At 37.1% G+C, this 15,000-nt stretch overlaps 1 protein-coding gene across 1 annotated transcript in view; it reads right to left on the bottom strand.

Moving 5' to 3' along the window:
* LOC143041274 (peripheral plasma membrane protein CASK-like) overlaps positions 1-15,000 on the bottom strand; it is a 566,674-nt gene that overhangs the window by 334,597 nt on the left and 217,077 nt on the right. Inside the window, exon 6 of the mRNA XM_076213105.1 lies at positions 10,850-10,912. Within this exon, the coding sequence (XP_076069220.1) occupies positions 10,850-10,912 (63 nt within the window). The remainder of the gene's footprint in view (positions 1-10,849; positions 10,913-15,000) is intronic.

The following is a 15,000-nucleotide window of genomic DNA, read 5'->3' as shown; positions in this document are numbered from 1 at the left end:
CATATATTTCCTATTTTGTGGAATAAATGAACCAACTAATGTTAGGTGGACTGGCGACTAACCATTTCTAATGTAACAGTATTGAAATGTAAAACGTATTTCATTCTTCTTTTATTATTAATCAAGAATATATGACGACAAGGCCTGAATAGCAGATCAAATTTACATTTGTAATATTATTCAAATGTAAATGATTAAGCCTGAGGTCGGGTTTTATAAAAAAAAAATATTCAGAAGTTATATAAATCAGTGAAAAGACATTGTAATATAAAAGATAAAAGACGTATGCTCTGCATTTATTACTGGGTTATGTTAACAGTCATTACTATCTATGTTATGATGATTTTCTAACACGATGTTTCTTATCTGAAGTAATTCAGAAATCCTGGAGTAAATCTTACCTTTACGGAAAAAAAAAAGAAAAAAAGTTCCCTACGAACCATTCCACCTATGGGTCCCATTCAAAGAGGCATATTCGAGGGACCCTCATCATCGAAGGGGCCATTGAAAGGTCTAGCAACAGGACACTTTAAAAGGCCACTAAAAGGGGCCACTGAAAGACCCCCCTAGAAAAGCCCAACGACAGGATACACTTAAAGAGACACTGAAAAGGTCCATCTGAAGTGTACACTACAAGGTCTAACTTGAATGGGTTCTGAAATAACCCGATTAAAAGAGTCACTGACTGGGCTCACCTCAAGGGCCCCACTCGAAATAGGCCACCCGGAGGACCCCACTCTAAGGGGTTCACACAAAGGGCCCCACGCGAAAGGTCCCATTCCAAGGACCCAAATCGAAGGAGCTAACTGGAAGGGCACTACTTGAAGAGGCTCATACGAATCACATTTGATGGGGCACAGCTTCATGGGCCCCGCTCAGAGGGGCCCATTCGAAGGGGCCTATTTGAGAGAGCCCAAATTGAAGAAACCCGTTCGAAGTGGCCCAACACGAGGGACCCCATTTGAAGGGGTCCTACCCAAACGGCCCAATTCGAAGAGGCCCAACTCACCGGGCCCGATTTGAAGGGGCCTAATCGAGTGGCCTTAACTTCACGGGCCTACTCGAATGGGCCCATTTCGAAGGACCTTCTTTGAAAGGTTCCAACTTGAAGGGCTCTACTCGAAGAGGCCCAAACAGATGGGTTCCATTCTAATGGACCCGAATCGAAGGGCCCCATTTGAAGGGACTCACTCGAAGGGCCCCGCTCGAAGAGGCCCAATCACATCAAGTACGATGAGCACGGAAGCTGGTTGACGGTGCTGAACGGAAAAGTTATTGGATTAGGCTGGGATAAGAAAGTTGACGACTCCAAGTAGCTCAGAAGAGGAAATCCTGAGATAATTCTGAAGGGTCTGAAATAGTCCGACCCAGAACGTGTGAAACTTTTTGAACGTGAACAAGGAGTAGGATGAAAGAGATGTAAAAAATAGAAGGTGAGCAGCCAGGAGGTTCGCAGTTGCGGCCGAAGCCTTCGCCATTCACTGCTTGGAATTGAAGAAGAACGCGGGATTCGAACTCACAACCAAGTAAGTACGAGACCAGTACGCTTCCGATTATGTCACCAGATGTATGAGGTAATCAATAATGAGTGAAGGAGAAAAAGTTGAATTATGTATATACATACATATATATATATGCACAAATTTCACAAGTCACACGTGAATCACAAATATGCAGAGTCCACGAGGAAAAGGAAAAACACACGGACTCCGTGAATGGAGAGTGGTTGTGTATGGATGATGTTGTGATAGCATGAGGTGGAATGGGCGGGTGGATGGGGGGTGAGGTAGTATGTGTGAGCAAAATTTGACGCAGCCCGAAGGGATTTCTCCCCGTCCTCTCATTTTATGCAATGAAGCGGCCTTGCTGTGGAGGTGCTGTGTCTTGCAACACTGCTTCTGACCCAGGGCAGTGGACAAGGTGCAGGGATGACCCGTCATTCAGGAGGTGCTAAGATAAGAGGGAGGGTGGAGGGGTGTGGAGTGTATTCAAGGATGGAATGGGTGGGAATGATTTTATGCCTTTTTCTTTTTGGCTTCCCCCCTTGTAAGGGGAAAAAAGCCTTGGTATATGTATGTATGTATGTATATATATATATATATATATATATATATATACATACATATACGTATATATACATATAGATAAACATATATATATACATACATATATATATATATATATATATATATATATATATATATATATATATATGTGTGTGTGTGTGTGTGTGTGTGTGTGTGTGTGTGTGTGTGTGTGTGTGTGTGTGTGTGTGTGTGTGTATGTGTGTGTGTGTGTATGTGTGTGTGTGTGTGTGTGTGTGTGTGTGTGTGTGTGTGTGTGTGTGTATGTGTGTGTGTGTGTGTGTGTGTGTGTGTGTGTGTGTGTGTGTGTGTGTGTGTGTGTGTGAAGGTGTGTGTGTGTGTGTGTGTGTGTGTGTGTGTGTGTGTGTATGTGTGTGTGTTTATTGAGTTGAATACAACAACATTCTTACACTTGTATTTTTTCTAATGTTACCAATCGTCTGACTAAATTTTGCTTCAGAAGGATAGGGAAAGATAAGTCGTCCTAAGTCTTCCATTTCTTAATTAACATTTCGACTACAAGGAGTCATCCTCAGAATTATAAAAATAATTAGTCTTGCGCAGTTATACGATACAAAGTTGACGATCTTACACTTGAAACATGGGTGGCCAGGGACCTAGGAGACCTGATCCACTGAGATCGTCTTAAAGTTGGGACGTCATGCTGATGAAGAGGGGAAGAGGGAGAGGAGCAGGGAGGAGGAGGGGGTTGAGGTTGGGGAGCGCTTCTCCTAATGAATAATGATGACTGGAACTCGTTCCCATATATAGACAGCTTCTAACATTTTTAAAACCTTAATTTTGCTCCACTGTGTGAGTATCCTGGTGTTATAACAGCCTCTCTATCCAGCTCGGCCTGATGGTATTGTAAATAGTGAGGTTTGATTGCTCCCTGTTGCAAATGTAAATACAAACTCCTACTGAGATGACCTGTCGTATGACCAATATACATAAATCTAAAGGGTGCGCAGTCCCCATAGGTACAATGGTATTAATAGATTACATTGATTTTTGACAAAAACCCTCAGGTGCCGGATAGATTGTTCTTCATTATATAGGAAAAAGAACGAGGGTTATCGTAAAATACGACCACTCTTAATTTATCTAACTTACCCACAGGCTTACAACTTTTATTGATAATCTTTTTGATACGCTTTATCTTTACGGTAAGAGCTCCAAAACATGTTTCGGTAGAATACTGAGACGACATTTGCTTGATCCGATGTCAGGCCAGCAACACTGCGCTCTTGCAAGCTCTTTGGTTACATTGTTGAAATCAGTATTCGAGTAACCATTGCATACTAGCATTTGGTGTGTTTAAGTTCTGAGTAGATCATGTGGTATGAAGAGCAAACAGATATTGCCCGCCACTATTCACGCATTTAACGGCATTGTTGAGCTTGCAGTAAACATTAGTAATGAACCTATCAGAATTAGCTTCCGCCATAACGTCAAAGTAAGGGATGCTGTTATCATTTAATTCACTCGTGAATTGTAGTCCGGATATGGCTTGCAGGTTAGATCTGAGCTTTTGCAGCAGATGTACATTATCCACACAAACAAAAACATCATTAACATATCTACAATATAAGTGCGGTTTAGCCGCTAAGTGCTGCATAACTTTTGTCTCCACAAAGGACATGAACGGTTGAGCAAATTGGACCCCTAATGGAGACCCTACGGCTAAACTATCTTTCTGAACATAAAATTTACCTTGAAGGCATTTGAGAGAGGCTCCGGTGATACAAGCTAACAGCATCTCTTTCATGATTAACTACAAAAATAAATAAATAAATAGATAAATAAAGATAGATAAATAAATAAATTACCGATAAACCTAGCTAATATAACCTGTTAATGAGGAAATGCGAAGACAAAAGAAAAGATGTAAAAAAAAAAAAAAAAAATGAGTAGATGATAGTGAGAGGGAGTAATTATCATAAAGATGTATGATATAGTAGATGAAGAAACACATATAAAATAAATAAACAAAACAGAGACATATGAGGGGAATGATAAACAGATGTAATTGTACTCATCAATCTTAACTAGTAGCCCTTCTTCATCTCATTTTTCTTTTTTTATACTATTTTTTTTAATTCTTATCTGTCTTATTCTTTATAATTTGTCTTCTTTTCTATTCTTTTTCCTTTTATTTTCCATCTCTCTCTTATTTTTTGCCTCTTCACTATAAACCCACTATCGGAGAAATAATAACGGAAAGTACAGGGAAACTGTATATTTCGACTACTATCTGTAGTACTCTTCAGCAGAAGAGGACTACAGATAGTAGTCGAAATATACAGTTTCCCTGTACTTTCCGCTATTATTTCTCCGATAGTGGGTTTATAGTGAAGTTTTATAGATGTGTTATAACATACCAATTTCCTTTTTGCCTCTTGTTTTTTCCCTCTTCCAAATATTGGGAATTCTCAACGTATGCCTCATAAGTATGTAAACCCCTGGGTTGATCACCAACGGCTGAGCTATCCGTACACAATAGGCAAAGGTGAGGGTTTTAGCTACAGGTAAGCACCTACTGGTGTAAGTTTCACAATCTCATTTGTGACATTTCACACAATCAGGCAAAAAGCGCCTACGAAGCTAAAAATCTCGACCGACGGGTGACGTTGGTACCGCTGCCGAGAATAGACCGAATATTGATCAGCCCTACGGCTTCTTCTATATTGTATGATGAGCCTTAGCAACATTTGTCTCCTTTCAGTTTCAAACGTGACTTTTAGTGAAAAGAAGGAGGTTTAGTGTATATTTCGTACGCTTAATTATAATGACTGCAGACCGGAGCTATACAGTATTCTTATATGATTGGAAGCTTAGAAAAAAAAAGTAAAAATACTTTTAACTTCTACTATGTTTTGTAATACTCCATTTCATAAATTTCTCTTTTACCAGATCTATGACTCTAACTCTCGGACGCAATATCATCTCGAAGGATAGAAGCGCTGGTTATTGTCGACGAAATACTGAATACTCTCATTTCGATCGTGGGCCAGATTAATTGTCATTTCATTTAATCGAATTACCGAAACAAGAAATTAATAAATCAATAAAAAAAAAAAAATAGAATAAACAAATAAGACAGAAAACGAAATGATATAGAACTGATTTAGATTAAACTAAATAAATTGAAATTTAAAAAATCAAGATACGAGTATAGTAAAATAAAGTAGAGGGAGCTTCAATAAAAAGATGTCTTGAATTGAAGACTCGTCAGAGAGTTCAGAGCTGGATTCCATGACGTATTCGTAAACGATCATGACAACCGAAAACGGACCGAGGAGGTAAAGAAAGAACTTCAGGTTGCCCACTTGAGGAGACAGAACAAGAAATCTGAGAGATGATTGTTTTGCGAAGAATAGAGGGGCATGGTCATTCTGTTGACATTGCGAGAACCGAGGTACATGACTTGTGGTGAAGAAGGAGGTGGGGGAGGAAGAGGAGGAGGAAGGAAAAGAGATGAATGAGGATTATGATGATGATGATGAGGAGGAGGACCAGGAGGAGGAGAAATAGGTGAGGAAGAAGAAGAAAAAGAAGAAGAAGAAGAAGAAGAAGAAGAAGAAGAAGAAGAAGAAGAAGAAGAAGAAGAAGAAAAAGAAAAAGAAGAAGAAGAAGAAGAAGAAGAAGAAGAAGAAGAAGAAGAAGAAGAAGAAGAAGAAGAAGAAGAAGAAGAAGAAGAAGAAGAAAAGAAAAGTTGTGTGAAAGAATTGATCTAGTTACTAAAAAAGTTACTCGGAAATATGAAAGCCATATAGTGGCACAGACAAGACCGTCCGAGTTTAAATACACACAAAGATCACGTACAAAACAACATCGACAACCAAAAACCATCGTCTGTGTTCACCATGAGGACGGAAGCCCAGGTGTATGAATCAAGACCCTTTTTCTTCTTTTACTTTTTATAACATAAACTGACCAATGACTGCGGAGGCACAACGGGTGACAGGTGCTGACGGCCGAAAGTTGAAAAAAAAAACCGAAAATTTATTTACTTTTTCTGTACAAAGAATTTTTGTGAAGGGGAAAGGGAAGTTGAATTCTGAGAGTTACACTAAAGCAATAAATTGAATAAAGTAGTATACACATTCAAATATTCATATATATACATATTCATACATTAACACAAACAGGAATATATGCATTCATATATTCATCCTTGTGTACATATAAATATATACATAACACATAAGCATCGTGACGGGTTCTTTAAACGTACTCTGAATAAAAATGGAAAAAAAATACGAGTTTTACTTCAAAGGATTTTTCTTTTTCTGAAGAGACTAATTATATGACTAAAAACACTATTTTTATGCAGTAAATAGCCTATGGGCTTTAGTAACACACCCACGGAACAAAGCTACACAGGGACTACATATATGAGTCCGCTGCATATACATACATATATATATATATATATATATATATATATATATATATATATGTATATATATATATATACATATGTATGTATATACACATGTATATATATATATATATATACATATAAATATGTGTATATATATATATATATATGTATATATATATATATATATATATATATACATATATATATATATATAAGTCATTTAGAGTATAAAGTGGCGGGAAGACTATGCCTGGAGGCGCTGAGTACCTGCGGCCGAAGGCGTCACCTTTGCACTATACATATGTTTTAAGGACTGTTGAAGTAGGTTCAACAGTCACTGTTGGGAACCGGAGAGCAGTGTGGGATTCGAACCCGCGATCCGTAAAATATGAAATTAACACGCACTGAGTCACCAAGGTGTTCTTTAAATCCGAAATCTTTGAAATCAAAGTTCATCATAACAAGGGCCGATTGTGCAATCCCAGACGTTAGCAGCTGCTAGTTAATATGGTTTTCTTACATTGACCAAAGCAAAATAAATAAATAAATAGATAGATAAATAATTGTATAAACCACTATGCCCAAATAGACTAAAGCAATAGATGTCTCATGATGTTGCACATTGGTTTCTTTCTCACTCTACTCCTCGAAGATCCGATTCTTATTACTCTTAACTGTGACTACCGCTGGACTAAACCTCAACAGTAAGACCAGAAAGTAGAGGAGTTATAGAAAACGGAGGAACAAAGGAGATCAAATCCTCTGAGAGCAAATATTCCCCTAAGTGAATTAAATCACCAGGCGGTATAAGGACTAGAAATAGGAACGAGCTCTCGTTCGAAAGGATTAAGGTAGATAGTGAATAAGTATGAGGAAGAGAAGAGGAAGCTCAGAGTAAAGAAAAGATAAATGTGGAGTTGAAAAAATGAGGGTATGGAGAGGAGAAGGGAAGGGAAGGGAGAGGAAGGGAGGGGAGGGGAGAAGAGGGGAAAGGAGGGGAGGGGAAGGGAGGAAAATGGAGGGGAGGGAAGAGAGGGGTCAGACCGGGGATTATCCCGGAAGATCCGGAGGGAAAAAATAAATTCCGGACCAGCTACATACACAAGTGTATGAAAAAATAAGACTTTTTTTCGTTCAACTCTGGAAGTATCTTTTCTTTGTTAAAGACTCAAAATCATACATGATTTGGTCCACTAGTCCTTAAGTAGTAGTTCACAGGCCATTAATGGGTCACAGAGTATTACAATTGGGGCCACAAGACAAAAATTAGTAGTAGTTAGTGGATGCTTAGCGATTAAAACCAGCATTTGGGTAGTACACAGGAGGCTAAAAACAGCAATACATAAAGTATTGGATATATGACACATTCTCGTTTGTTGCCTTAACACTTCACTCGGCTGTGTGATACTGTCTTCTACTGAAACACAGGTAAACACCAATACAAAATGAAGGGTGTTGTATGAAATTGATGAATTCTTCCCATATTTTGTAGCAGGACAAGTTTTTGGTAAAATGTGTACACAAACAAATAAATGCACACACATTCGTACGGTATTCAAGTAATGTCAAAGTATGTTATTTATTGAATAACATATCTATTTCTAAGATAAATGATATTCTACTAGAATTAGAAATGGTTATTTTTAACCATGTCATCCTGTTCTTTTAGGTCAATATACACAAACAAGTGCTCAAAAAATCCATAGTCAATTTGTTACGTTTTCCATTGAGATTCTAAAGGGTTCTGAATATTGGGCAGAATTGCAGCTAATATAACTAATATAAATAATATTTCTTTTCTTAGAAATTACTGGTAATATGTGGGTCACTATGTCCTATGTTATTCTAATATATACAGGTTAACGTTCAAGCATTTGGTAGGTTTAGTAAGCGTTATTTCTTTACTTAAAAAAATAATTTACATGAAAAGATAATTACTTAAGAAAATAATTTCTATGAAAAGATAATGTATTTATGTACTACTAGGCAACCCACCCATGTGAATTCCGCAGACATGACCATTTATGTGATATCATACATCTAGCAGCGTGTGGGTCTAATTATGATTAATATTGTAGTGAAATATTGACTTATTATTGTTTGAAACTGTAAACGCTTCGGTATGAATTATTTTGATATTTCATTTAATTACTGTGTTTTGTATTCTTGATGTTTATACAATAGTTATAGAGATTCGTCAGATTGTTTCCACTGCACTAAGTCAAATTTGATTGGTTATCATTATACAGATACTTGGTTACCAATAGTTGTTAAACCCATAATCAAACCCCTAACGACAGTTATCATACCCATAATGGGACAACAATGGTTACCAAAATTCATAACCAAAATCATTATCATAAAGTAACATGAGAAAATTCAATGTTAGATTACTGCAAACGGACTATAGATAGAAACGTCCTTTTGGAAGAAATGGCCCACGGCTACAAAACAGCAAGTCATCAAAAGCCAGCAATGATGAAAGTTACACAGCCTGAAAGGGACTGGCCTTTTCACAGGTCTCTCTCTCTCACTCGCCCAGGGCTAAACAGTCCCTGGCGCAGAGGCTGCGTTACTATGGCGTTTCAAAACACGCCATCTATGGCACGCTCCCTGAATTACAAAAAAAGATAATAATAATAATGTTGGAACGTAGGCATCCTTAGGGGATTTGTGTGTCTAAATTTCAGGGTATAATTCTATGAGTTTTGTATTAATTATTACATAAATGTCATTTGTATTGAAGGTATGAATAATGTATTGTCAAGAAATGTCAACAACCTATAACACAGATGATAAGTGATGCCTGAATATGAATATGGAAATTTACTTTTATACGAGTATACCGTATGGGTAATAATCATATACACACAGAAGCTTGTATGAATATAGTTACGATTATTTGTGGAAGGATGGGGTTATGAGACTGTTACCCTAATTAGAAAATAAAGACATGTTATTATAAATAGTGTTAGATAAGTGGTAGCTGAGTATTCAGGTGTGCGCTTGTGCGTGCGCTCGTGCGTGCGTGCGTGCGTGCGTGTGTGTGTGTGTGTGTGTGTGTGTGTGTGTGTGTGTGTGTGTGTGTGTGTGTGTGTGTGTGTGTGTGAGCTTGTGTGTTTGTGTTTGTGTTTGTGTATGTGTTAGTGTGTGTGTGTGTGTGTGTGTTTGTGTCCGCGCATGTGTGTGTATGTGTGTATGCATGTATGTGTGTGTGTGTGTGTGTGTGTGTGTGTGTGTGTGTGTGTGTGTGTGTGTGTGTGTGTGTGTGTGTGTGTGTGTGCATACGTGTGTGTGTTTTTGTGTGTGTATGTGTGTGTGTGTGTGTGTGTGTGTGTGTGTGTGTGTGTGTGTGTGTGTGTGTGTGTGTGTGTGTGTGTGTGTGTGTGTGTGTGTGTGTGTGTGTGTGTGTGTGTGTGTGTGTGTGTGTGTGTGTGTGTGTGTGTGTGTGTGTGTGTGTGTGTGTGTGTGTGTGTGTTCTTTACATAATAATGTTTCAGATTTTTTCCCTTTGATTTGGAAAAAGGTCAAACTTAACTAAAGTTGATACATATGTGAATCTAAAGATCTATTGACCCTAATGAAGATTTCCTGCTATTGTATTGTGTAGTTTTACGGAAGAATATGACGTATCATTGTGTTGTTTTATTTGATTGATTGGGTGATTATTTATATTTTTACTAAATTCATTGCTCCCATATTCGAACTTCCAAGTGAACGCCATTATCCGAACATGATTTATGTTTTGTGTACTACTTTCATTTCTTGAGAATTAAATATTTTAGTCCTGGTGTGTCGTAGTGAAAATTTAAATGGGGTGGAAGCAATAATTTTACGTCGCGTATCTGAATACTCCGGAAATCCGAACACCTTGTGGCCCAATTGGTTCGGATATGAGAAGGATTACTGTAGTTTTTCTGTATTCAACATCTTTATGGACCAAAAGGTCTTATATCTGCATACCTTACAATATGAACCTTTTCAGACTGAGCTATCGTAAGACAATGAAACCTTTGAATCAGCACTAAAACCTGGTGTATTCAGTTCAACAGTTCGTGTGACTGTGTGCATCGTAATGGACGAAAAGATTTTATGTTGGTATACTTTATGATTGTAAAACAACTCAAACCGTTGTAATACATTTTGATCTCTCATAAACCATTATAAATCCTTGTATTGATACTAACACTCTGTGTACATTGCTATAATCCAAAAGATCTTATGTCGGTATACATTACAATTGTAAACCATTTTAAACCAATGTATACATTTACAAACTATTACAGATCTTCGCAAATCATTCTATATTAACGTATTAATACTAAAACCCTGTATAACTAGATAAACTGAATTTGTGTACATCTAATGATGAACTTACCGTGGGAATCAGCACACCAGAAGACCCTTGCTTGCCAGCTGATTGGCGTGTTGGAACGACGATCTACTCCAAGCACGGTCACCGCATAACCAGCATCATCCCCAACATCAATATCAAAAACAGGAACATGAAAACGTCCATGCCATACGAGAAGGAAAGCGAAAGCAAACATTATGTACATAAGCAAAAAACACTTAATAAACACACTACAAAAAATAGTACAAGGTTTGAAAAACTGTACAAAGCACAAAACGTGACACTAAATGGTCTCTACAAAAAAATGTGCCGTGCAGAAATAGGACATGCTTTACAATGGACACTGGATAAAATGGAAAGACTCAACTGAATAAAATTGAAAGTGATTGATCAGATATGAAGATATGAATGTAAAACCTCTAGATGAACATCATTTAAAATCAGAGTGAATATATAGAATATATATGTACATGTACATATATGAATACGTTTTAAATGACATATTCACTCACCCACCCATGCACCTACGCGTGCGCACACGCACACACATACACACACAAACACACACACACACACACACACACATACATACACACACACACACACACACACACACACACACACACACACACATATATATATATATATATATATATATATATATATATACATATATACACATACACATAACACACAAACGTATGAAGACGTATTTATCAAGGCTGATGTGAAGAGCTAGGGGGGATATGATTTATTTATTTATTTATTTATTTTATTTTTCATTTTTTTTAAGACCAGTGTTCACTTGGAGTTTCTCCCTGGTGACGAAAAAACAAAACAAAATATGACACATTTTTCATACCCAACGCTCTATTCTCCTTTTCACTAACACACACATGCAAACACACACACAAACTCGCACATATGCACGCATACATACATGTATATAGTCTACACAAGTTCGCAAGTGTAATTTTCTACATATACGATAACATCACAAAACACTTCCACACCATGACATATTATTTCTATCACCACCAATACGCACACACACACAAGCGCACACTCTCACACACACACATACATACAAGTATACAATCTATATAAATGTTCAAGAGGAATTTTTCTACATCATTGATAACATCACAACACGAAAAAAATCTTCCGCGTTGTGACATCACATCACTGATTACAAAAGTCATGTACAGTAGTCTGCATAGGTGAAATGACATAATGATGCATCTTACTATTATCACAAATTTGTGGTGATAACTGGAGACTAGATAAATGATTTTGAGGTGTTGTCATATGGCAGCGTTACAATGATAATTTCACTTCTGCAGTAATCTTGGACGATGAAAAGAAATTTTAACATAAAAAAATCAGAAAAATAAAAAAAATTGGCATGGAAGTAAAATCAATTAGTAAAATAAATAAGTAAATAGATAACAAAATAGATTGATAAATGAATAGATAGAAAAATTAACCAAAAACGTAATAAATCAATGAAAAAATAGATAAATAATGAAATGAACAGATAAATAAATTAATAGATAAATAGATAAATAAAATAACACTAAATAGAAATTTAACAAATAAATTGATACACAAACAAATGAATATAAATGTAAATTAATGCATTAAAAGGCAAATATAAGAAAGCTAAATAAAAAGATACATACATAAATTTTTTGATAAATAGATAAACAAATAAACGTTCACCAAATACGCTACACGTTATGGAAACTTACTGATACATATATATGTACACATACGAAACTTGTTAACCCACTGTCGGAAAAAAGAAATCAGAAATACTAATTATCTGTATATTTCGACCACTGACTGTGGTCCTCTTCAGCAGAATGATACAAAGGAATAGAGTTAACAAGTATAAATATGGACAGGGAGAGAACAATTAGGAGACGCGGACAAGAGGACTCAGGTTACTTGGGGTTGGTATGTGGGTTGGTATGTGGGAATCTGTCCTCCTGCTTTTTTATAAATCCCAGTGTAGTTTTCGAAGAAAAATTATTGAATCCTCTCTCATTAAACACCTACCCAATTTTAATTTATCGAAAGGTCAATGGTCACCAGACTGGATCACATGGATGGCAGCAAACAAATTAATCATGAAAGCAGCAGGACAGATTCCCACATACCAACCCCAAGTAACCTGAGTCCTCTTGTCCGCGTCTCCTAATTGTTCTCTCCCTGTCCATATTTATACTTGTTAACTCTATTCCTTTGTATCATTCTGCTGAAGAGGACCACAGTCAGTGGTCGAAATATACAGATAATTAGTATTTCTGATTTCTTTTCTCCGACAGTGGGTTAACAAGTTTCATTTTACCAATGTGCTATTACATTACGCTGTGCTAATGTACACATACATACATACTTACATACATACATAAATACGTACATACATAATACATACATACATACATACATACATACATACATACATACATACATACATACACACATGCGTGCATATACGCAAGTATACACAAGAGAATTCCCAAACACGCATATTTAGACAAAGACGCACTTGTTTTCTCTCTTTTTCTCTCTCGCGCGCACTCTGTCTCTCTTTCTCTCTTTATTTCTTACTCTCTCTCACTCTCTCTCTCTCTGTCTGGCGCACACACACACACACACACACACATACACACACACACACACACACACACACACACACACGCACGCACACACACGCACACACACACACACACACACACACACACACACACACACACACACACACACACACACACACACACACACACACACACACACACACACACACACACACACACACACACACACACACACACGCACACACACACACACACATACACACACACACACACGCATACACACACACACACACGCATACATACACACACTCGTTCACTCTTTCATTGTATTTGTATGTTTTTGTGTGAGCGTGTGTGCGTGCTTTCGTGCGTGCGTGCGTGTGCGTGTGTGTGTGTGTATGTGTGTGTGTGTGTGTGTGTGTGTGTGTGTGTGTGTGTGTGTGTGTGTGTGTGTGTGTGTGTGTGTGTGTGTGTGTGTGTGTGTGTGTGTGTTTGCGCATGTGTGTGCCGTGTGCGTACCTGAGTACATGCGTGCGTGAATACATGCATGCATTCGTGATACACCATTCATGGATCACGTTTTAGACTCGTGATTGGCAGCTATTGCCCTCCCAAATGAGAGCTCAGAGCTCATATATGGCCCGATCTATGGGTAATGATGTGATTGTACACTTACACACACTCTAACCCATTACCCATCAGAGTTGGAGTGCCGGCTCGCAGGGCAGCGATGCTGATATTTTGTTCACCTCTGGATAGGGCTCGAACTCGGATTGCTGAATTAGAGGTCGAGAACGGCACCAGTGCACCGTCGAAGCGGTGGAGTGTGTGTGTGTGTGTTGTTATTGTTGTAATGCTATACCTTAATATCCTTTGCTATACCCAATCGCTCTCTTCCCTTTAACTTTGATTCATTTTCTAAGCTCCTCTCTCACCCCGACTATAGGCGTTCCCCGACTTATGAATATTCAAGTAATGAACATAGAAATGCAATTAAATCTATCTGTAAATAGATTTTTAACACGTTTTAGTCTGGAAATCTGACCGCCGTGGGACAGATTATTATCCTGTAAATAATGCATTTATTTATTCATTTATATATTTACATTTTTATACACTTAATCTATTTTACTTATTTATTTATTTTCATTTATTCATTTTTTTATCTCATATATCTATTTATCTATTCATTTATTTTATTCATTTATTTCCATTTGTTCCATTTGATCTTATTTGTCTTTTTATCTTTATTTCGTTATTAGTGAGAATTAGTGGTGCTTGTTCCGGGTAGAAGCATCACATTAGTACATCAGAAACAAATGTGGACATTAGAAAGCAAAGTGCAAGAGGTAATTATCACCGAAGTATGGCTGTACTTTCCAAGCCACATTTTACAATACTAAGTGCAGGGTTGATTAATAAAGAGAGAAATGTTAGATTTATGAATATTTTTAATTGACTTATCCCTAAGTCGGGGAGCGCTCATACATTATCTTTATATATATATATATATATATATATATATATATATATATATATATATATACATTTATATATATGTATATTATATAT

The sequence above is a fragment of the Oratosquilla oratoria genome, chromosome 30, assembly GCF_046742065.1.
Source record: "Oratosquilla oratoria isolate Oo_2021 chromosome 30, ASM4674206v1, whole genome shotgun sequence".
In the NCBI taxonomy this organism is placed as follows: Eukaryota; Metazoa; Arthropoda; class Malacostraca; order Stomatopoda; family Squillidae; genus Oratosquilla; species Oratosquilla oratoria.
The sequence above is the reverse complement of the archived record's forward strand: the minus strand, read 5'-3'. Positions and strand labels throughout refer to the sequence as shown.